Below are 24,495 nucleotides of genomic sequence, written 5' to 3'. Positions count from 1 at the left end.
ATCACCAGCAACAACGTCGCCTATGGGCACAAACCCACCGTCACTGGACCAGACAGGACTGGCAAAAAGTGCTCTTCACTGACGAGTCGTGGTTTTGTCTCACCAAGGGTGATGGTCAGATTTGCGTTTATCATTGAAGGAATGAGAGTTCCATTGAGGCCTGTACTCTGGAGAGGGATCGATTTTGAGGTGGAGGGTCCGTCATGGTCTGGGGCGGTGTGTCACAGCACCATCGGACTGATCTTGTTGTCATTGCAGGAAATCTCAACGCTGTGCGTTACAGGGAAGACATCCTCTCTCATGTGGCACCCTTCCTGCAGGCTCATCCTTCCAGCATGACAATGCTACCAGCCATACTGCTCGTTCTGTGCGTGATTGTCAGTGTTCTGCCATGACCAGCGAAGAGCCCGGCTCTCAATCCCATTGAGCACGTCTGAGACCTGTTGGATCGGAGGGTGAGGGCTAGGGCCATTCCCCCCAGAAATGTCCGGGAACAGGCAGGTGCGTTAGTGGAACAGTAGGGTAACATCTCACAGCAAGAACTGGCAAATCTGGTGCAGGAGATGCACTGCAGTACTTAATGCAGCTGGTGGCCACACCAGATACTGACTGTTACTTTTGATTTTGACCCCCCCCCCCCCCCCCTGTTCAGGGACACATTATTCACATGTCTGTGGAACTTGTTCAGTTTATGTCCCAGGTTTTGAATCTTATGTTCATACAAATATGTACACATGTTGAGTTTCCTGAAAATAAACGCAGTTGACAGTGAGGACGATTATGTTTTTGCTGAGTTTATAACACACATGCCTTTGTTAGCAGTCTCCTCAGTAACAGGTGGTCAATCACACTTCTTTTCACTCTGTTGACCTGCAGCAGTTTAGCTTCATTTGAAATATGTGATCGTCATTAGCTTAGGCATGATCAACTTCATTCTGCAATTAAAATGCAAATTGAAAAGACACAAGCTGTTTTCAAGTTGCTTTGAATGTTACATACTTCGACACTTTGTGCTTTTCACAAGCCCCATACAAACTCCCTATGACAAACACAAGTATAGAAGTATTCAAACCACATTCCCATAAGAATGTACTGTGTAAATACATGGACCACAACATTCAGTGAGACAAATAACAAAGATGATATTACCAGAGGGTAGCCTAGTGGTTAGAGCGTTGGGCCAATAATGGAAAAGTTGCTGGATCAAATCCCAGAGCTGACATGGTAAAAATCTGTCCTTCTGCCTGAGCAAGGCAGTTAACCCACTGTTCACTGGGCGCCATGGACATTGATTAAGGCAGCCTGATTCAGAGGGGTTGGGTTAAATGCGGAAGACACATTCAGCTGGACAACTGACTAGGTATCCCACTTTCCCAGAGCCATATATGGGATGTTTGTTCTCTCCAGTGTAATCTTCCTGGAGTCAGCTGGCCCCCAGTGGACCAGACCACTGACCTGCATCAACACAACTCAGGGATTATCTACTCCTCTATGGTGTGTAGCCCAGAAAGCAATTGGCTTACAATCTGTGGTGCCTCTCATCTCAGCTTTAATTAAGCACGTGGAAAAGACACTTGTTCTCAGTGCCAAACCATTGACACACACACTGACTGCACAACCCCTCTGTCCTTGGGTAAAGGCCCACAGGGATGAGAAGATATGTAGACGAAATGAATAAATATATGGTTTGGGTTAATGAAGTAAGGCTGTGTGCGCTGATGAGTTTTGAAACATGTGTTCCGTTAGATTAATACACAGATGACTGGTGACAAAAGGGGGGTTTGTTTTTTCCACTACTCATTTCTTTGGTGACAATGTGCATCTCTGCGGGTATGACTTAATGGCAGTGGCCTAGGGGCTCAGTAAAACAGGGGTAAAAAGACAGAACAGAAATGTGTCTCAAGTTTGTGCCGCTGTTTTTGTCATAACAGTCAACAAAATGAGAACTCCTCTCTCGCCCTTTGTCATTTGACCACAGCAAAACATAACAATGAAAGACAGCCTCTAAAAGGAACCTACATAAACACATACTAATGCCCCCAACATGTCAGTAGCATTGGTCTTCAATCACTTTTAATCTAGAGCGTGTAGTTAAATACCTATAGTTTTGAGACCTGCAGCAGAGGGGAGGGTGTGGAGTGGACACAGATTACGAGGGCCCGAGACCTAGCTAGCGTAATCCTCTGACCACACTGACACAGTCCAATTTATTGCCCTGCTACTTCACCTTTCAAACACAAACTTAACCTGGATCTCTTGTCTAAGTGTAAAAGTAGAAAACGGGAGAATAAAACGACGAGAAGTAAACTACTCCTGTCATTTTGGATGTAAAGGTTATATTAATTGAGGAGACAGCTTGTGAGTTACAAACTGCGCTTCAGTGAAGACCATATGAATCCCATTAGCATAGCTTTTAATGCATTAATTCATGGAGATGTATCATCAGCACATCATTTATCTGGGTTTATGATGAGCTCAGCTGGAGCTCACAGACATCTGTTTACAAACAGTGCTGTAAAGGCCCATTAATCACAATATTTGTAACACTTGACTCATGACCTCATGGGGGTAATGACATTTACAGAGAGGTGTGCTTTTGCCATGTTCTCATTCATTTTAGCACTGAGCAGATGGTGAGCGTGACTGTTCAGTGGTAGACATAGCTTCACATGAACCCACCAGTCTCCAGTGAGGGTACGGACACCTGTCAATCTCTCTCTGAAATGCTATTTTATTCCAATGCAGGACAACATCAGTACATTAACAGGCATGCAGTTTCTATTTCTACATTATAGATATTCAATACATAAATGATTCTATACAAAATATAAAAATATGTGGGACATCATTTACATCGTATTTACATTACTTCCTTAATTTAGTGAATTAATTAATTTAGTTATATACAGCCTATAAACTTGAGTATAATGGTATACACCTAATCACATTGCATGAAATAGCTGGACCTTACTAAACTGTCTGTACCTTACTGTTGCTGAATGGAAATGACATTATTATTACGATTGCACATTGTCTTTGATAAACATGGTGACAGACAAGCATAGCGCAGAGTGAGAGTCAGAGAAATATAATCAGTACTCGGGATATCTTATTCTGAAACATTAAATGGATAAACATGCAAAACATTCTGTCAACGGTTTACCCAACTGCATATCAAACATTGTCAATCTCACAATACCCAACTTCAGACTTATTTTCTGAACAGATGAACTATGTTAGTGTATACTGGGGAGGGAGGGCACATTGTCTTGACTCTTGCCATGTACCGAATGTTAAGAGATTATGCAATTCTTGCTTTTCCGGCGTTTCCGGGTGTGCAGCTGTCCTCCTCTGCCGCTCATTTGGTGCGGTCCGCCCACCCCTGTGGAGCTGTACTTGTGGAGGAGCTCCTGGCTGCTTAGGTACCTGAGCTGCACGGGCCTAGGAATGGGCTCTCCCAGGAAGTAGCCCTCGTCATCTGACTCAGATGATGAAGAGCAGGTGGAGCACCACTCATCCTCATAGTCGTCCCATGAGTAGGGCCCGGCAAGACGGCGGTGGGCACCTGGGTTCTGCAGGGTGAGGTCAGAGGTGGTGCGAGGGCACTGCCGGAACGGCTCCGGCCCCCTGCACCTCCCCCTTGCACCCCCAAACAGGTCCCTGGCGCCCCGGGGAGGGGGGAATTGGTCATAATCCTCTCTGACTCTCAGCTGGGGCCTCTCCCTGCGCTCAGCGGCCAGGTGCAGGGCATTCTCCGAGCGGGAGCGTCTGGAGCGACGGGACCGGTGGTGGTGGTGTTTACGGCGCTGAGGGGTGTCTTCAGGGGCAGCCATGTCCGGGCCCTCTCCTTGTCTCCGGGTGCGCTCGCTGATGGGCGGGAGGCGTGCAGCATTAGCGCTGCTCACCAGGCTGACCCTGTCCTCCTCCTGGTAGGTGAAGCCGGGGGGCAAGTGGCCCATCCCCATGCCCAGGCCCGGGGGCTCACAGTACTGCAGAGGATACTGCACCGGGGGCTCCAGCTCCATGTAGGGCTGGCCTGAGGTCAGGCTGCGCAGAGACTCAGAACTGTGGAACTGGACCGAGGAGTTGAGGGTGCCAATGTTGCTCTTCTCTGACACGTTCATGCCAGAGTCTTTGCTCAGGTCGGGCATAGAGAAACGAGACAGGTGCTCCTGGCGCTTCCCTCCATCTGCTGACGTTCCTTCAGAGAGAGAAGAGGGATTAGTCAGTGGTCAACTTCATCAGTTGTCCTCATTATGGTCATTAGGAGTGTGCTGACATTGCTATACTCGTATTCCTAATCGTATCCGTAAGTTGACAGTTGATAGTCAGATCGAATGGTACTCGTGATAGGAAAAACGGAAGTGTTTTAATATACCCAAATAAATGGTGGGCAAAATACCTCCTTGCATGTTCTCACTACAAAAAAGCTGCAGATTAGGAGCAGTGCGCAGAGGGGTGGGTGTGTATATGTCCTCAACTTGCAGTGGGCAGCCAAGTTTGCTGTCACTCAGTCAGAATGTGCATTAGCATTTCATATTTTTTCCCGACCCTTGCCCCACTTGTTAGATATTATGCACATTGATAGCATGATAGCAAACGTCTTCGCCATGTGATTTATCATAGTAGCAGCAGAAATCTAAATGATCTGAAAACACGTGAGGGAAAGTGATCGAGTGAAATTATGAAGCGAGTAGATGGAGAAATACAGCTTCACTCTATCCAAATCAGAGCAGCAGAATCATTGTCCCGCCCGCCCTTCTCTTTACAGACAGGAAAACTAGCCAGTTATTCAGAGCACACACATGACCGACTCAAATAGAGCACCGCATGGTTTAGAAACTCTGTTTCTGACTGACATGAGAAAGATGCTTGTTGGCATATTTTTTTTCTCCTGATCACTGATAATGACAAAAAAGACTTGAATCATAATCATATCCAGAAAATTGCCCATATTCGTTACGATACTCAATTTGTCAGACTAATTGGCACTCCCCTGAATATCATTACTACATCAGGATAGTAGTCGGTTATAACCATCAATATAATAGACATTACACTCTTATGTGAACGATACTTGTTTCGTTAGCCCCAGATCGGTTGCAGTATTATGTGAGAAATAAAATGTCCTGAGCAGTAAAATATATTGCTTCAAATATAATCACATGAATTCATCTTCACGTGATGGTGAATTTTGAATGAGTTACCTGTAGCGTTGGACAGGGTGAGTGACTCCATGGAACCCGTGGGTGTCTGCTCTAGGGGAGTGAGCTGCTCCGTGAAGCTAAGTGCACTGATGGGGTTCCTGCTGCGCCCCATCTGGGGAGGCCCCACCTCCCTGTCCCTCTGGTTCTCCCTCTGGAACACATGCAGACTGACTGAGCGCTTGTCAGAGAAGCCATTGTGGGGTGAGGAGCTGTGGGGTACATCAATGCTTTGCTGGGGTTTCAGTTTGGGGGAGTAGTAGTTGACTGAGTCCTTGTGGAACCAGTTCTCATTCATAGAGTGGCCCTTAACGGCTGAGATGAGCGGCCTCTTGGGGACACCCGTCTCCTTGGACCTGGGGTCTGGTTGGCTGCCCTGCCCGGGGGAGGTGGAGTTATAAGCAGTCCTGACGTTGCATTGGCTGAGCAGCTGGAGTGGAGTGGGTGTTGCTGTATGGTCTGATCGGCCCTCGTAGGGGTACGTGTCGCCTCCCTGTCCCTGGCTCTTCCATTCCGGCTCACGGGTCAGACTGGGCGTCTGGCTGGACAGACTCAGCAGGTCCATCTGTAAGGAGAGAGGGTCCACCTCGCCCGAAAACCGCCCCGCCTGACCCCTGTTCTTCCCAGCCTTGGAGCTGCGGTGGGGCTCTCGAGTGGAGTGTGTGCTCTGGAAGGCAGAGTCTGAGGAGTCTGACCCGTTAGGCTCACCTCCAAGGCTGCAGGAGCGTGAGCAGAAGATTTGTCCCTGTTTGGGCAGGAAGGGGCGACCTAGGAGGGAGCACTTACAGCGGGCACAGCAGAAACAGCCCTCTGTGGCGTGCCAGTGCTGCCCGTCATACGTCATCTGGCCCTGGTCAATGCCTGCGGGAAAGAGTGGAAAGACTTGTTAGCATATAAGCCAAAATGTCCATGAAAAAGTCCCAATACATTTGACTGTTTTGCTCAGTAATGCTTAGGGTCAATGCCTGCAACAGAAAACCCTCAAAAGTAATCATTGTAGAAATACTGTTGCTGGGGAATGTGAAAGAGAAAGTGCTATAAGCAGCTAGGCAAATTGAGGCTAATCAAATACAAAACATGAGCTAAATATTCTAGAGGGAGAACTCATATCCGAATCAAAAGATAACGATATCATCCCTAAACTGGATTTAAAAAAAAAACTGTAGTAGCAAATTATAAGTAAACTTGAGTGAAGAAAGGCTTTGGGGCTATGACACTTAGCTGAGTTTACTCATTATGTACCATGCCTGGCACTGTATAAACACATTGCATTTGAAGTATGTTTGGAATTTCCGGGGAGAATGGTCCTAGGCTAATGGCTGCCATCTGGTTTCAACGTGTTTTTTGATGGTTTCAATTTATAATCAGTTTTACTCAAATACTTTCTTTATCCTGTATAACAAATAATTACAGAGCTGCATGTCTGTCTGTTGAGGGCCATGCCAGATCACAGCTGGGGATCCTGTTGAGGGATAAACCAGCAGCTCTCTGGACTGAGAGGAACACACAGAGCTTGCACTGGGCCAACTGGTGATACGGTGCTGGGTTTACCCTCCAAAATAAGTTATTCTACTCAGAACAGGGTTGGTTAACCTACAGAAAATAATGTGTGAAACATGTATCTGAATACATTTGAAATTGTATTGATTTCACACACTGATCTTTTTCCCCTTTGTGAAAACGGTCTTAAGTTCACATAGTCCGTATTTAAGGACAATACGGTATCTGCATGCCAGTGTTGCATTAAGTCCTACCCACAGTTACTCTCAGCTAAAAGCAGGTAATCTCTGCACCATTGCAAATTTCTCCCTGAAATGTTTCTCCAAGCTAAATCCAGGTCATTCCTCTGTTCTCTATTACCATTACAGAAATCCTTCAGCTGAAAGAGCGTCAGTGAAATCATCTAGCTTTGCATATGCCAGTGCTCTAGCGCTCAAGAATAGGATTCACGTATTGGACCTAGGGCCCTGCGTTGGCTCTGATGGATGGGTTGGGTGTGTGGCATACCAATGTGCTCCCCACAGGAGTCACAGTACTCTGCATAGAGGGACTGAAAACAGCTGCAGCAGTAGGGCCGGCCCTCCTTCATGATGTACCGCTGGCCACCCAGCATCGTCTCACACTCGAAACAGCAGAAGTGCTTCATGTGCCAGTGCCTGCCCTCCGCCTCCGTGCACTCGTCCGCAAAGATGATCTACAGACGGAGAGAGGGAAGAGGGATGGGGAAGGTATCATTTATCATGCTGCTTTTTCTCTGAGGCAAGGCCCTTCTCACCCAATTACAGAGAATGACAGGACAAAGACATAAAGGCCTCGCTGCCTGCTGCTGTAGACCTCTCCCTCCTGCATACTGACAGACACCGTCCTACTGTATTACACCACTTTTACAACCCACTCTTTGGGATCATGTGTATGGAGATCAAATTGGAAATAATGCTTAATTATTCCCATATTATAGCAATGTATTTCAAGACAACACCATATAGGTCTCTTCTGTTTACCCATCTCTAAATCATCTATTGTGTTTTGCATGGCAGTTTTTAAAAAATGTATTTTTATTGAACCTTTATTAAACTAGGCAAGTCAGATAAGAACAAATTATTATTTACAATGACGGCCTACCCCGGCCAAAACCCTAACCCATACGACGCTGGGCCAATTGTGGGCCGCTCTATGGGACTCCCAATCACGGCCGGCTGTGATACAGCCTGGAATCGAACCAGGGTCTGTAGTGATACCTCAAGCACTGAGATGAAGTGCCTTAGACCGCTGCGCCACTCGGGAGCCCAGTTAGTGTCATAGTATTCAATATAATATTTGCTGGAAGGCCTATGAAAGGTTTAGTATCAGAGAGGATTGTGACTGCGTGGGTGTACTGTATGTGTGTTTGTGTGCCTGTGGGTGTGTTTAGCGGGGTATGCACTCACCTCGTCACATGCGGAGCAGCGTGGTTTGAGTCTCTCTGCGTGGTGCCGACCACAGTAGATCTTCCCTTCCTGGTAGAAGTAGATGAGGTCCACCAGCAGCTCGTCACACATGCTGCACACAAAGCAGCCAGGGTGCCAACACACGCCGTGGCCCGCCCGCGACGCAAACACTGCAATGTCACCTCCGTTTATCTGCCCCCCACACTGAGAGATGGTCAGAGACAGAGATGGTGGAGGGGAGAGATGGGGGAGGAGAAAGAGACATGGGGGAGGAGAAAGAGACATGGTGGAGGAGAGAGAAAAAGGGAGGAGGGAGAGGAGAGGAAGGGGAGAGGAAGATTAGAGGAGAAGAAAGGTACAGGGAGTGGGAATGAGTGGGGTTTAACAGCGAGAGATGGTAGGGAGGGGAGAAAGGAGGGAGATGGAGTGAAGGAGACAGAGTGACAATGAGAGAAAGGTCAGGGAGTGCAGCAGAGATTTAGAGGGGTGGGAGAAAGAGGGAGAGGAGAAAGTTACAAACAGTCGGGGAAACACAAGACCCTCAAGTCTACCATTGGTGAAAGACAGGGTCATAACTTGAATGTGAGGCTCCATTATATGAGCTGCTTTTAAATGTCAGCTGAGCACTTCACGTGGTGAATCACAATAAAAGTGAGAAATGTCTCTGGGTACTTAGAATCTGTTAGATTCTACCACAAAAGAGATGTGCATGTCCCTCACCTTCATAGTCATTTCCTTTGATAACCTGCTAAAGTTTTTTTCTTTCTTGTGAGAGATCCCTCATAGTGATGTGACTATACACGTATTTCTATCATATCTCACCAACTATAGCCACTGATGTATAACGTCTGTCCTGCCTCTGCCCTACTCATCATGTGAGTGCACCAGTCCCAGTCTCGCAGGAGTCAGTGTACCTGCTCACAAATCACTCCGGTCATCGTCACAGGAAACGGTCTCACACTACCGCGGCCCAGATTATCTCGTTTCCGTTGGTTACTGAAGAGTTTGAGCTCCCGCTTCTCCTCATCGTCCAGAGTGTTACAGTAACGTACCTGGAAAACACACACAGATTGTTAAAATAAATGGCAGCAGAGAAACACAAACTCTGTAGTTTGTTGTAATTATTAAGCTAGAGACATACGTTACAATGTCACTGTGACAAATGACCCCTTTCCAACGTCTTTGTGCCCAGGGGCCCGTGAGGCAGGGGGTCTCACCTCATTGTCGTGGGGGGGCAGCTGATGGAGGAGCTGTTTGATGCGGTGCTTCTCTCCTGGGCTGTTTACATAGGGCACCTTGTCCTCAGGCAGGGAACTGTAGTACTGATGAACCTGACGGGAGAGAAACAGACTTGTCAGGCCACCACTACGGTAAGCTGTCAGATCCACCACTACGGTAAGCTGTCAGAGCCACCACTACGGTAAGCTGTCAGAGCCACCACTACGGTAAGCTGTCAGATCCACCACTACGGTAAGCTGTCAGATCCACCACTACGGTAAGCTGTCAGATCCACCACTACGGTAAGCTGTCAGAGCCACCACTACGGTAAGCTGTCAGATCCACCACTACGGTAAGCTGTCAGATCCACCACTACGGTAAGCTGTCAGAGCCACCACTACGGTAAGCTGTCAGAGCCACCACTACGGTAAGCTGTCAGATCCACCACTACGGTAAGCTGTCAGAGCCACCACTACGGTAAGCTGTCAGAGCCACCACTACGGTAAGCTGTCAGAGCCACCACTACGGTAAGCTGTCAGAGCCACCATTACGGTAAGCTGTCAGAGCCACCACTACGGTAAGCTGTCAGAGCCACCACTACGGTAAGCTGTCAGAGCCACCACTACGGTAAGCTGTCAGAGCCACCACTACGGTAAGCTGTCAGAGCCACCACTACGGTAAGCTGTCAGAGCCACCACTACGGTAAGCTGTCAGAGCCACCACTACGGTAAGCTGTCAGATCCACCACTACGGTAAGCTGTCAGATCCACCACTACGGTAAGCTGTCAGAGCCACCACTACGGTAAGCTGTCAGAGCCACCACTACGGTAAGCTGTCAGAGCCACCACTACGGTAAGCTGTCAGATCCACCACTACGGTAAGCCGTCAGAGCCACCAACACGGTAAGCTGTCAGAGCCACCACTACGGTAAGCTGTCAGAGCCACCACTACGGTAAGCTGTCAGAGCCACCACTACGGTAAGCTGTCAGAGCCACCACTACGGTAAGCTGTCAGAGCCACCACTACGGTAAGCTGTCAGAGCCACCACTACGGTAAGCTGTCAGATCCACCACTACGGTAAGCTGTCAGAGCCACCACTACGGTAAGCTGTCAGAGCCACCACTACGGTAAGCTGTCAGAGCCACCACTACGGTAAGCTGTCAGAGCCACCACTACGGTAAGCTGTCAGAGCCACCACTACGGTAAGCTGTCAGAGCCACCACTACGGTAAGCTGTCAGAGCCACCACTACGGTAAGCTGTCAGATCCACCACTACGGTAAGCTGTCAGATCCACCACTACGGTAAGCTGTCAGAGCCACCACTACGGTAAGCTGTCAGAGCCACCACTACGGTAAGCTGTCAGAGCCACCACTACGGTAAGCTGTCAGATCCACCACTACAGTAAGCTGTCAGAGCGGCTAACAGATCGCTGCAGCTTTACACAGCCCATCTGTAAATAACCCAGCCAACCAACTACCTACCTCATCACCATATTTGTTTTTGATTTTCTGCTCTTTTGCACACCAGTATTTCTACTTGCACATCCTCATCTACACATATATAATTACTACACCACTATGGCCTATTTATTGCCTTACCTCCTTACTCCATTTGTACACACTGTATATAGACTTTTCTATTGTGGTATTGACTGTACGTTTGTTTATCCCATGTTTAACTCTGTGTTGTTGTTTGTGTCGCACTGCTTTGCTTTATCTTGGCCAGGTCGCAGTTGTAAATGAGAACTTGTTCTCAACTGGCCTGCCAGGTTAAATAAAGGTGAAATATATATATATATATATATATATATATATATTTTTTTTTAATACCAGTGACATGGTACAAAGATTAGGCTACAAGTAGCAAATGAACATTTATTGGAATCATGTAGGCTATTTGAGGAAGGAGAACATTTATATCTGCAGTGTGACTCTAACCCTACCACAAGAACACACATACATGCAGCACATACACACAAGGACACACACACATATACAATCACTTTGATTTATGACCCTCCGATGCAGTCTTAATGGAATCTGGCTTTTTATTCCCTCCCAGCATGTTGACATGAGAATGCAATGCATTACCCCTCGACATCACACACACACACCACACCACACACACACACACACACAGATGAACCGTGTTTGTGTCAGACAGAGGATTAATACTAACCCCACTATTCAAAATGACTGCTACATTCTTTACATTATGCCGGCCAACAATGTACATCATTTTGGTAGAAATGTATTACAGTCTCTCCATTATAGAGTAACAGAGGGGCAGAACAGAATGGGAGCCAGCGGTCTTCACTTGCGTTGATGTCAGGAGCATCGAGCGCCAGAGGATGGAGCAAAAGAGAGAGAGAGAGAGAGAGAGCGAGAGAGAAGGGGGCCAGGGTACAGGAGAGGCAATCAATATGTGCTGACCACAGAGCCACAGGCAAGCCCATTTTAATAGTCTATGTACCCAATAAATGGATCTTTGGACTGGAACCTATCGGCTTTGTCCTTGGGTGCGATACAAAGGGCCTGCTACCACAACAATAAGAATAGCCCTGAATAATGAAGAAAGTCTTCTGCATTTAATAAATACAAATATATACACTACCGTTCAAAAGTTGGGTCACTTAGAAATGTCCTTGTTTTTGAAAGAAAAGCAATTTTATGTCCATTAAGATAACATCAAATTGATCAGAAATACAGTGTAGACATTGTTAATTTTGTAAAAGACTATTGTAGCAGGAAATGGCAGATGTTTTATGGAATATCAACAAAGGCGTACCGAGGCCCATTATCAGCAACCATCACTCCTGTGTTCCAATGGCACGTTGTGTTAGCTAATCCAAGTTTATAATTTTAAAAGGCTAATTAATCATTAGAAAACCCTTTAGCAATTATGTTAGCACAGCTGAAAACCTTTTTTTTTTTATTAAATAAGTAATAAAACTGGCCTTCTTTAGACTCGTTGAGTATCTGGAGCATTAGCATCTGTGGGTTTGATTACAGGCTCAAAATGGCCAGAAACAAAGAACTTTCTTCTGAAACTAATCAGTCTATTCTTGAAAATAAGTATTTGTGTGTATGTATGTATGTATGTATGTATGTATGTATGTATGTATGTATGTATGTATGTATGTATGTATGTATGTATGTATGTGTGTCTGTGTGTGTCTGTGTGTGTCTGTGTGTGTCTGTGTGTGTGTGTGTGTGTGTGTGTGTGTGTGTGTGTGTGTGTGTGTAGCCTCTGGATTATCTATAATCTCTGATGTCGAAATATATACCCAAACACACTACAACATGTTCTATGACCGCTGGAAATAGTCTGTGATTCTTGGAAATAAAACTAGGTGCATGTTTATTGTGGGTTACACTTTTAACTTTTATGCATGTCCAGGGTGAAACGTCCCCCTTTTATAAGTGTGTGCTGCTTTAAGTGCAACTCAATTCCTCTGGTTGTGTTTTGGTTGGCTTGGCTCAGGTCGAATAGGGAAGCGGCTCAGGGATCCTTGCATATTTCATGAAACAACAACTGTGGTCAAGCCCTGATACATCAGAGAACACACAGACACACACCCACGAAGACCAAGCCCTGATAAATCACTTAACACACAGACACACACACCAACGGAGACCAAGCCCTGATAAATAACTGAACACACGTCCAACAACAACCACTGGCCTATACACTTGAGGCCCAACACACACACACTGTGGTAGAGATGTGTGGAGCAGGACACACATCCACACTCCCCAAAGCCAGTTAGGACGAGCAGATTAGGATAATAATAGTAATCAGGGGCATGGAAACTAAATGTAGTAAGATTCAATCTGCTTTCTAATTGTATGGAGAATGTATTACTTTTAAAGGGTAAATCAAATGGCAGAGTTTTGGGGTTTATTTTGGAAACCAACAGAACAGAGTCCTCCCCCCACACCTGTTTTTCATCATTGTTCACTGGCAAGACTGACAGCGTTTAGGACACAATCAAAGTCCAGTCCTGAAACATGCAACAGTGAGTGTTTATTGGACATACCATACTTTAACAAAACACCATTGCAACAGCCCATCACGCATGAAGGAAGGACAGGTAAAGAACAAGAAGGCCCGCACACTGTTAAATCGCAACTTTATTGACAACAATATGATCCGAAACGGATCTTCGTCAGGTCAAGACGGAAGGACTGCCATTCCAAAGTACAATGAATGGTAACAGGCTGCCATTTCCTTCAACGTGAGTGTAGACATTGTCTTTACAGCTACAAAAACAATGAAATAGTCAAAGCTTTTTGGTTTAATTTCCTCTTGGATGAGCAGGCAGATTCTTCCTCGTCTCTTGTGACAAGGTAAAAGCAACGGGAGACAGACTGAGTGACCTGCCTTTCCAAAAGCAGAGAGACATCAGTAACGGCTGCTTAGTAACACATTTGGCCTGAACTTCCCTGTATCCTGGCAATGTCCTGACATTTTATTAGCTCTGACATCAAAGGAGAGAGTGTATATTGGCTGGACCTTCCTGAGGCCAGAACCAATAACTTCTCAGCACAGTCAATAATGGCAGTCTTATAAAAATAAGAACTTGTAGTTGAAATGCAGCCGAGAATCCTTCAGTTTCACATTACCAATACAATTTAGCTACATACATGCATCCAGGCGTTCATATCATTGCAGAGCAAGGGGAAAACATGTTTAGCTATCCCCGGAAACACTGTTTGGTGGAATGGCTCCCACTATCTTTGTGGAAAATATGTTACAGAATGGTGACTTGACACTAAATAGGATGTTCCTCTTCCTGACAGAGCAGTGGGACTGGGTCCCTGAGGAGAAACCTAAACCAGGAGCTCAGATTCTACAGATTAACTGGTATTTTTCTCTCTCTCTCTCTGGGCAGGGCTGGGTTTGGACGTTGAAAACACATTTCTATGACTCGACTGACTTGAATGTCAGGTTGGGAAAAGCTCAACTGTATACCTGGATACTCAATGTGCATATGTAACCAACAGTAAATCCTGCAAAATATAGCCTTTTCCCTCAATGCAAAGCCACTCCTATAACTGCAACACGCCCACTCTTATTGCCCTACTGCTTTAGAAATCTATCAGTCAGTCTATCCTTGCCGGGCTCCATTTTGGCAGGCTGGTGTTACGCTGCTTTTAAAGGGGGGCTTAATTGACTGGAGGTCACATGTGACTCTTGGGGATGAAAAATGGCGGTGCTCAGCCTTCGGCGACTGAAATGGGGGACTAGTTAACAGAATATTGACCACCCGATTGCACAAGCAATAAGGCTTCCTTTCAGTTCATCAAGAAAATGAAACTCACATCTATAAAAAGGTTTTATTGTCCAATAACAAGCACACACACACGCACACCTTCGGTACACAAGAGCCTTGTAAAGATGGTTTTTTGGATGCTCACAGGGCATGTAATATATTTCTGCATATCCCAGCTTAACAGAGTCAACAATGGGCTTGTGAAATCACGAGTAAACAGTTTGCAAGCAGAATTAATGAGATATTCACTCAACCACTGGCATCATATAATCCTTGTTAACCTATCAGCTTACTTGAACACCACACACGCAATATAAGATGGCAAGTAGAACTGTACACAGAGGAGATGGAATAGTGAAAGCAAACCATACTCCTTTTTGAGTCCCCGGTGTGTGTGTGTCTATCATACCTGTTCAGGTTTGAGCCCCGGGGGCACCCAGGCATACTCCTCCAGCGCGCAGCCTGAGTCGTCGTCTGAGGTGGAGTTCCTCTGGAAGTCGTACATCAGCTTAGTGATGGTCTTCTCCATCTCCAGAGGCATGGCCGTCACCACATGCTTGTCACGGTGGCACTTACAGTGGACACAGATGTTCCTACAGGACACAGGGACAAAGCAGAAGTCAGTTATCAAAGCTTACAGTGGACACAGATCTTTCTACAGGACACTGGGACAGCGAGCTGAGGTCAGTGATAAGATACCAAAGCTATAATTGAGTGGACATGTCTTTTCTTCAGGAAGAATAGAAAAGTGAGAAACTGTTATCCAAATCAAATTGTATTTGTCATATACACATGGTTATAGTCCAAGCTTAGTGATATAAAACACTGTCAGCAACCAACCAGGACTTGTGCCTTGTACGTATGGCAAAATGTGGGTTGAGTTCAGACCTCTCTCGATGTCCATCTTTGTTTTGAGGGGTTTCCATTGCAAAGCAACAAAGCATGTGAAATCTAATCTCCATGGCAACAAAGCATGTGAAATCTAATCTCCATGGCAATGAAGCATGTTAACTCCACACAGTTCAAGGGCCAGGGTTCACATGTTTTACAGAGAGAGCAGGATCTCAGAGACATTCTAGCTCCCACAATCCTCTAGGTAACACCAGTGAGGACATAACGACAAACAGGTTAGGGAAATGATTCGCCGAGCTACTGACAGTGATGGAAAGCAGTACTATAAATACACATTTCTCCTCCTGTCTTTACAAGGTTAGCTTCAAGTGGTTTCAGATGCTCAAACAGGATAAAAATCTGTTCTCATTAATCAAGAACCATGCAACAGATTAACACACCCACACAAGGTATCCGTTTGTTCGCATACAGAACAAGGATAGCAAATTTAGGTATAATACATGTGACTAGAGCCTTTTTTCACCCTCACCCTTTAAAACAGAATAAACTAAAGTTGTGAACTAGGCCACACACACACACACACACACACACACACATACACACACTGAAACTCTGTCCAGGCAGCAGACCCTGTAACCATTGGACACAGAGGGAGGCCCGCGGGTTGTATCCACTGACTTCTACTGCCCCTCAGGTAGCCAATCAAAAACAAATCAAAAGTTTATTGGTCACATACACAGTTTAGCAGATGTTAAAGCGTGTGCAGGGAAATGCTTGTGTTACTAGCGCCTAACAATGCAGTAAAATGTCAAATAATTGCACAAATAATCACACACACACAAAAGAAAATTAAGAATGATTTTTTATCACGAAATGTCATAACTAATCCAATTAACAAGCCAAAGACTGTAAAAGTAATCTGTAAAAGTAAGCCAAATGCAGTCTATATATATATACACCAGATGAACCTACACAAGATATACTAAGAATGTTATGTACAGAAGTAGATATATTATAGAGTGAGCTATGTCAAGAATCCAGTATATAAATAAATATGTGGTGTGTATAAACAGTGTAATTAAAATAGTAGAAATATTAGAACGAGTAATGTCAAGAATTATTTCGACATATTTAAATACACAGTACAAAACACCATGGCAAAATGGACGGAATTGCAGGAAATTAGCTTCCAGAACAGAGTCTGGAATATAAATGTGTGTAAATGGTGTATAGCAGTGGCGGTCAGTGCCGTTTAAGATGAGGGAGGCCGATTTTTTTAAATGAACATGGCCTTTTTTCTACTAGAGCATATTGGATGACTGTCATTCATATTTCATTCACCCTGCTCAATGTAACATTGATAGGTTTAAGATACAACATGATACTAAACATTTTCCTATACCCATCATAATGTTGCTATTGCTAATCTAGGGTGTAATTAGTCCAACAGTTGCAATTGGACAAATTCAGGTAAGTTTATCCCCTTCCTTCCGTTTAAGAATAGTTTTTCTACAGAATCGGCGGAAGGAATACATCCTTGATCACCACAAACACAGTTCATTTTCATAGCAGCCACATACAAACAGCACAATCATTTGCTTGTTGTAGAATTCCTTCTCGGACCTTCTCATCCTCTCACCTTTTCCCCACAGCTGTCTGTGACGAAGCAACAAAAAAAAACAAGCCAAACCTTCATACCATAAACGCTGTCTGCTACACACAGACAACATCGTTGTAACCAGAGGTCGACCGATTATGATTTTTCAATGCCGATACCGATTATTGGAGGACCCCAAAAAAAGCAGATGCCGATTAAATCGGCCGATTTTTATATATATATATATATATTTTTATATATATATATATATATATTTGTAATAATGACAATTACAATATTGAATGAACACGTATTTTAACTTAATATAATACATAAATAAAATCTATGGTCTCAAAAAAATATTGAAACATGTTTCATTTGGTTTAAATAATTCAAAAACACAGTGTTGGAGAAGAAAGTAAATGTGCAATATGTGCCATGTAAAAAGCTAATGTTTAAGTTCCTTGTTCAGAACATACAGTTGAAGTCAGAAGTTTACATACACTTAGGTTGGAGTCATTAAAACTAGTTTTTCAACCAGTCCACAAATTTCTTTTTAACAAACTATAGTTTTGGCAAGTCGGTTAGGAAATCGACTTTGTGCATGACACAAGTCATTTTACAACAATTGTTTACAGACAGATTATTTCACTATCACAATTCCATTGGGTCAGAAATGTACATACACTAAATTGACTGTGCCTTTAAACAGCGTGGAAAATTCCACAAAATTATGCCATGGCTTTAGAAGCTTCTGATAGGCTAATTGACATCATTTGAGTCATTTGGAGGTGTACCTGTGGATGTATTTCAATGCATACCTTCAAACTCTGCTTGACATCATGGGAAAATCAAAAGAAATAAGCCAAGACCTCAGAATTTTTTTGTAGACATCCACAAGTCTGGTTCATCCTTGGGAGAAATTTCCAAACGCCTGAAGGTACGTTCATCTGTACAAACAATAGTACGCCAGTATAAACACCACGGGACCAGCCGTCAGAATGATGTCTCCTTCCTGAGCAGTATGTCTCCTAGAGATTAATGTACTTAGGTGCAAAAAGTACAAATCAATCCCAGAACAACAGCAAAGGACCTTGTGAAGATGCTGGAGGAAACAGGTACAAAAGTATCTATATCCAAAGTAAAAACAAGTCAAATATGGACATAACCTGAAAGGCCACTCAGCAAGGAAGAAGCCACTGCTCCAAAACCGCCATAAAAAAAGCCAGACTACGGTTTGCAACTGCACATGGGGACAAAGATCAAACTTGTAGGAGAAATGTCCTCTGGTCTGATGAAAAACAAATATAATTGTTTGACCATAATGACCACCGTTATGTTTGGAGGAAAAAGTGGGAGGCTTGCAAGCCGAAGAACACCATCCCAACCGTGAAGCACGGGGGTGGCAGCATCATGTTGTGGGAGTGCTTTGCTGCAGGAGGGACTGGTGCACTTCACAAAAGAGACGGCATCATGAGGATGGAAAATTGGAGATATATTGAAGCAACATTACAAGACATCGGTCAGGAAGTTAAAGCTTGGTCGCAAATGGGTCTTCCAAATGGGCAATGACCCAAAGCATACTTCCAAAGTTGTGGCAAAATGGCTTAAAGACAACAAATTCAAGGTTTTGGAGTGGCCATTACAAAGCCCTGACCTCAATCCTATAGAAAATGTGTGGGCAGTATTGAAAAAGCATGTGCAAGCAAGGAGGCCTACAAACCGGACTCAGTTACACCAGCTCTGTCAGGAGGAATGGGCCAAAATTCATCCAACTTTTTGTGGGAAGCTTGTGCTACCCGAAACGTTTGACCCAAGTTAAACAATTTAAAAGGCGATGCTACCAAATACTAATTGAGTGCATGTAAATCTCTCTCTCGCTCTCAGTTCATATTGCAAGAGCTCTGATGGGTTGGAGGACATCCTCCAGAAGTTGTCATTACTACTGTGTAAGTCTATGGAAGGGGGCAAGAACTGTGAGCTTTCTAGGTTTTGTATTGAAGTCAATGTATCCAGAGGAGGACGGAAGCTAGCTGTCCTCTGGCTTACACCATGGTTCTACCCCAGAGAGCGCTGTTGAGGCTACTGTAGACTTTCATTGCAAAACAATGTGTTCTAATCAATGATTTGGCAACATGTGAATATATTTAGTATAGTTTTTTCTAAAAATTACAACTTCGGTAATATTTATGAAATTCAATGAAGAGGATGGTCCTCCCCTACCTCCTCTGAGGAGCCTCCACTGGTGTATAGCGACAGTATGTGAATAGAAAAGGTGTACAGCAGTAGTTACAGCCTTCAAAAAGTATTCATATCCCTTGACTTATTCCACATTTTGTTGTGTTACAGCCTGAATTCAAAATAGATTCAAAAACATTAAGTTCTCACCCATCTACAGATAATAACCCGTAATGACAAAGTGGAAACATTTGTAGAAATTTGTGGAAACATATTTAAAATTAAATACAGGAATACCTCATTTACATAAGTATTCAGACCCCTGAGTAAATACATTGTAGAAACACCTTTGGCAGTGATTACAGCTGTGATACCTTCTGGGTGAGTCTCTAAGAATTTTCCAGACCCATTTTTCTTTTCAAATTCTTCAAGCACTGTCAAACGAGTTCCTGATCAATTGCTAGACAGCCATTTTCAGGTCTTTCCATAGATTTTCAAGTAGATTTAATTAAGAACTAACTCAGCCACTAAGGAACATTCACTGTCTATTTGGTAAGCAACTCCAGTGTAGATTTGGCTTTGTGTTTTAGGTTATTGTCCTGTTGAAAGGTGAATTCATCTCCCAGTGTCTGGTGGAAAGCAGACAACCAGGTTATCCTCTAGGATTTTGCCTGTGCTTAGCGCCATTCCGTTTATTTTTTAAGTCGATTACAAGCATACCCCTAACATGATGCAGCCATCACTATGCGTGGAAATATGGAGAGTGGTCCTCAGTAATTTGCTTTTTTGTAATTGCCACAAACATAACACTTTGTATTCAGGACAAAAAACGTATTGCTTTGTCACATTCTTTGCAGTATTACTTTAGTTCTTTGTTACAAACAGGATGTATGTTTTGGAATATTTTTTATTCTGTAAATGCTTTCTTCCATTCACTCTGTCATTTAGGTTAGTTTTGTGGAGTAACTACAATGTTGTTGATCCATCCTCAGTTTTCTCCTATCACAGCAAGAGAGGTGTCCTTCCTCTCCGTCAACTGAGTTAGGAAGGATTGCTGTATCTTTGTAGTGACTGGGAACATTAATACACCATCCAAAGTATAATTAATAACTTCACCATGCTAAAAGGGATATTCAATGTCAGATGTTTACTTGTACCCATCTACCAATAGGTGCCCATTTGAAAGGCATTGGGAAATCTTCCTGGTCTTTGTGGTTGAATCTGTGTTCACTACTTGACTGAGGGACCTTACAGATAATTGTGTGCGGGGTACAGAGATAGGGTAGTAATTGAAAAAATCATATATTAAACATTATTATTGCACACAGAGTGGGTCCATGCAACTTATGTGACTTGTTAAGCACATATTTAGGATTGCCATAAAAGGGGTAGGGACTGGTATTAATTATGGGTGCCAGTATTGTTTACATGTAGGTGCATGAGCTCCACAATACATTTGAGCTAATGTTCTATAAAAGGAATAGGAGCTTAAGCAGTAGAAATTTGAGGTGCCGGTACTCAGCTCCAGTGAGCACCTGTCCAAGTCAAGCACTGGTTAAATAAACTAGTGATGCATGGCTGGGGACCACTACATACATCTCTGCTTCTTCACTACCCTTGGGCAAGGGCAATCTACCTGATCTCCTGGAGGTGATTGGCTTCAGAGCAGTGTGCATGAATATTAAATCAACATATGAATGAATACTGATATGCCAAGACATCTCATCTATGAATATTGATGGGAGTGGTAGGTAGTACATGGAGTCAGGCCTCGGTTTTCAGACTAAGTCATCAGCTCTCTGACAACCAGCCCGTCCATACAGGAGAGGGAGAATTAAACAGCCCATCCTAGCAGTGGGACACCTAGCCTGGGGCTACAGAGTCCTCTCATTACAATACAGCAGTTCTCCATCATTACTAATGGATGTGGGATTAGAGACACATGTACGTACGTACACACACTGTACAAAAAAATCTAGTTGTTTCAACTAATTATTATTCAATTGACTGATTCCAGTCTTTTTAGTTTCCTCAACTTTTCGATCAAAGTGTTTATTTTTTTTATTTTGATTGAATATTAAAACATACAATCTACTTGCAGTGAACATTCACATTACATTCAGTCATCAAACAGACTCCCATCCAGAGCGACCCACAGAAGCAACCAGGGTCAACGCCCTGCCCAAGGGCACATTTAAAGATCTCCCACAAGGTCAAAACATGGACCCGAACCAGCCACCTATCCGCCACAAAAATCATAACAGCAAGGCCAACTGAATACGTTTGAGTGCATGTATGGCACTATTTACAAAATAAATCTCAGTTCTGTTATAACTATTTTATTTATCATAGTGATTAACATTAACACAGAGTAATATGCCCCACTAACAGACAACTATACAGAAAACCTTTAAATTGCTGAAATAAGTCAATCAAATCAATAGTCAGATTAACTGATAATTGACACAGACATGGTGGCAAAGCAGGAAGATCCCAGGTGAGGACGTGTTGAATAGTAATTACTGTATACATGCACAATGTAATCATATTGGTCAAATATGTAAGTTTAAAACATTGTATGTCAAAGCACTGTCTGTGTGTAACTAGTTCCACAGCCATTTTTTTATGAAGATACCAAAATAATAATATCTAGTTGAATGAACATGTGAGTCAAGTTGAGCAAAAACAAGTTTTAAGTTAACTTAATTTGTGCCGAAGTTCTCTCAAGTTGGAGTTTGCGCCAACTAAAAATGTTAAGTTCAGGTAACACTGACCGAAAAGTAGAACCAGTGGAACCAGTGACTTAATCATTTTACAGTATGCACATATATGCACACACACCAACATACTAAATGTACGTTAGAACACGGAGAGATGATTCAGAGGGTACAAAAACATGACAAATAAAATAGAATAAACCCATTACACACACATCTCCCAATCCTTTTCATGCAAGGGGCTCATTCTGCCTTTGGGTGGAGAACAGGCTTGGAGATAGGGGTTTAAATATAGCCTGGAGGAGTACATTGGGCATGGGGGAGAGTGTTTCACACTGCATTCCCGGAGTGTCTCCGTTTTAAAACGATACAGACAGAGGCCTTATAAACACCAACCCAATTGTTCTCATCGTCTTTGAACTGGACATGGGAGCACGAGGGTTGGAGTCCAATGGGACCCGTGAGCCTGTCTCTCTCCAGATGTAAAGGGCCATCATCCAGTGATTCACCTTCCAAACATCTGATCTCCCTGCATCAGGATTGGCAGAGATATCCCCAGGGCCTAAGCCCCTGATTTACAACAAGGTGCACATCACTGGGATTTCTATCCTGAAACAATACCCCATGTTACACTGGTCATCTACATGACTTCAATACAAGCCAAGTATATAACCAACGCTTTCTAAAAAAAACTCCACAAAGTAAAAGGTAAGAAAATGAAATAAATGAAGTAGACTGGCTTTTCCTCTCCTGGGGCAGATAAAGCCTTCCATGGTCAGAGCAGAACACAGCAGGAAGCTTCTAATGACTGGAAGTTATCTGAGTGGACAGTAATCGCTGAGACTGTGATGTAAGCAGACAATCAGTCACCACCACAGTGTTAATCATTGCATTGCTCCTCTACATCACCCTGGCAACAGCCAAGTTAAACAGCTACACTCTGACACACTGCACCGTCAGTCAGTAGACACACCCAACCCGTAAAGACCCTGTCCACTGGTGAAGCTAACGCCCAAGAAATGACTGACCCACACACAGACAAGTTCTTACTAGACTAGAGATACTTATTGTTTTGTTTTCCAGTATTATTCACCACTGTGGAACTCTTAATAACCACCTATGGACTGGTTGGTACAAATCCTCTGCCAAGTCAGGGACATCTCAAGAGGTTGGGTTGATGTGGTGGTGCCATTCATTTAACAAACCCAATATTAACAGTTTCATTTGCCATAGGGCAAGGTGTCATGCAGGCTCTTAAACACCTCCTCTAAAGTGTTCAACACATCCACAACCCTTGCCTTCGAGAAAAACAGCCATGGAGCTGAGTGGGCTTGATGTGGTATCCGAAAGGAACCCCATTCCCGACGAATTCCAGAGCAGCTCCCAGAACCGCTGCTGTGTTTGTGTCATCATTCCAGACAGCATGTTTAAATGGCAGCTCAGAGGAACAGCTGCTGTGTTTCTGTGTCATCATTCCAGACAGCATGTTTAAATGGCAGCTCAGAGGAACAGCTGCTGTGTTTCTGTGTCATCATTCCAGACAGCATGTTTAAATGGCAGCTCAGAGGAACAGCTGCTGTGTTTCTGTGTCATCATTCCAGACAGCATGTTTCAATGGCAGCTCAGAGGAACAGCTGCTGTGTTTCTGTGTCCTCATTCCAGACAGCATGTTTAAATGGCTGCTCAGAGGAACAGCTGCTGTGTTTCTGTGTCATCATTCCAGACAGCATGTTTAAATGGCAGCTCAGAGGAACAGCTGCTGTGTTTCTGTGTCATCATTCCAGACAGCATGTTTAAATGGCAGCTCAGAGGAACAGCTGCTGTGTTTCTGTGTCCTCATTCCAGACAGCATGTTTAAATGGCTGCTCAGAGGAACAGCTGCTGTGTTTCTGTGTCATCATTCCAGACAGCATGTTTAAATGGCAGCTCAGAGGAACAGCTGCTGTGTTTCTGTGTCCTCATTCCAGACAGCATGTTTAAATGGCTGCTCAGAGGAACAGCTGCTGTGTTTCTGTGTCATCATTCCAGACAGCATGTTTCAATGGCAGCTCAGAGGAACAGCTGCTGTGTTTCTGTGTCCTCATTCCAGACAGCATGTTTAAATGGCAGCTCACAGGAACAGCTGCTGTGTTTCTGTGTCATCATTCCAGACAGCATGTTTAAATGGCAGCTCAGAGGAACAGCTGCTGTGTTTCTGTGTCATCATTCCAGACAGCATGTTTAAATGGCAGCTCAGAGGAGAGGAGAAGGAGAAAAAATGTTCAGAGGAACAGCTGGAGGCAGGCAGCAGCCAAATTTCTATTATTTCTGCTTCTTTTGTTTTCTCTGGACAGGCAGGGAGGACAGATTATTTCTCTATTTTTTAAATGCCTTTTGTTCTGAGATCAGATGGGCATTTCCTTTCAGTGTATTTAGTCTTAAATTGTCCTAATTTGGTCATTTATTGAAGCAGACATGTTCATCTTTAATCAGTGTTAAACTGGATTGCACTACATACCAAAGAGGAATCAAACAAAAAAAGGTGTT

General features: G+C 44.0%; 1 protein-coding gene across 6 annotated transcripts in view; it reads right to left on the bottom strand.

The window, feature by feature from the left end:
- Window positions 1–2,711: 2,711 nt before the first annotated feature.
- LOC118388428 (prickle-like protein 2) overlaps window positions 2,712–24,495 on the bottom strand; it is a 112,341-nt gene continuing 90,557 nt past the window's right edge. For all 6 annotated transcript variants that reach the window (XM_035777503.2, XM_035777507.2, XM_035777506.2 and 3 more), the window contains 7 exons: window positions 15,035–15,218; window positions 9,349–9,462; window positions 9,046–9,183; window positions 8,132–8,335; window positions 7,212–7,398; window positions 5,208–6,065; window positions 2,712–4,201 (listed from right to left, as the gene is read on the bottom strand). In XM_035777503.2, coding sequence (XP_035633396.1) covers window positions 3,294–4,201; window positions 5,208–6,065; window positions 7,212–7,398; window positions 8,132–8,335; window positions 9,046–9,183; window positions 9,349–9,462; window positions 15,035–15,166 — 2,541 coding nt within the window. In that variant the 5' untranslated portion in view covers window positions 15,167–15,218 and the 3' untranslated portion in view covers window positions 2,712–3,293. The remainder of the gene's footprint in view (window positions 4,202–5,207; window positions 6,066–7,211; window positions 7,399–8,131; window positions 8,336–9,045; window positions 9,184–9,348; window positions 9,463–15,034; window positions 15,219–24,495) is intronic.

Source organism: Oncorhynchus keta, chromosome 10, assembly GCF_023373465.1.
Source record: "Oncorhynchus keta strain PuntledgeMale-10-30-2019 chromosome 10, Oket_V2, whole genome shotgun sequence".
Lineage (NCBI taxonomy): Eukaryota > Metazoa > Chordata > Actinopteri > Salmoniformes > Salmonidae > Oncorhynchus > Oncorhynchus keta.
This window is presented reverse-complemented; position numbering and strand designations above follow the sequence as displayed.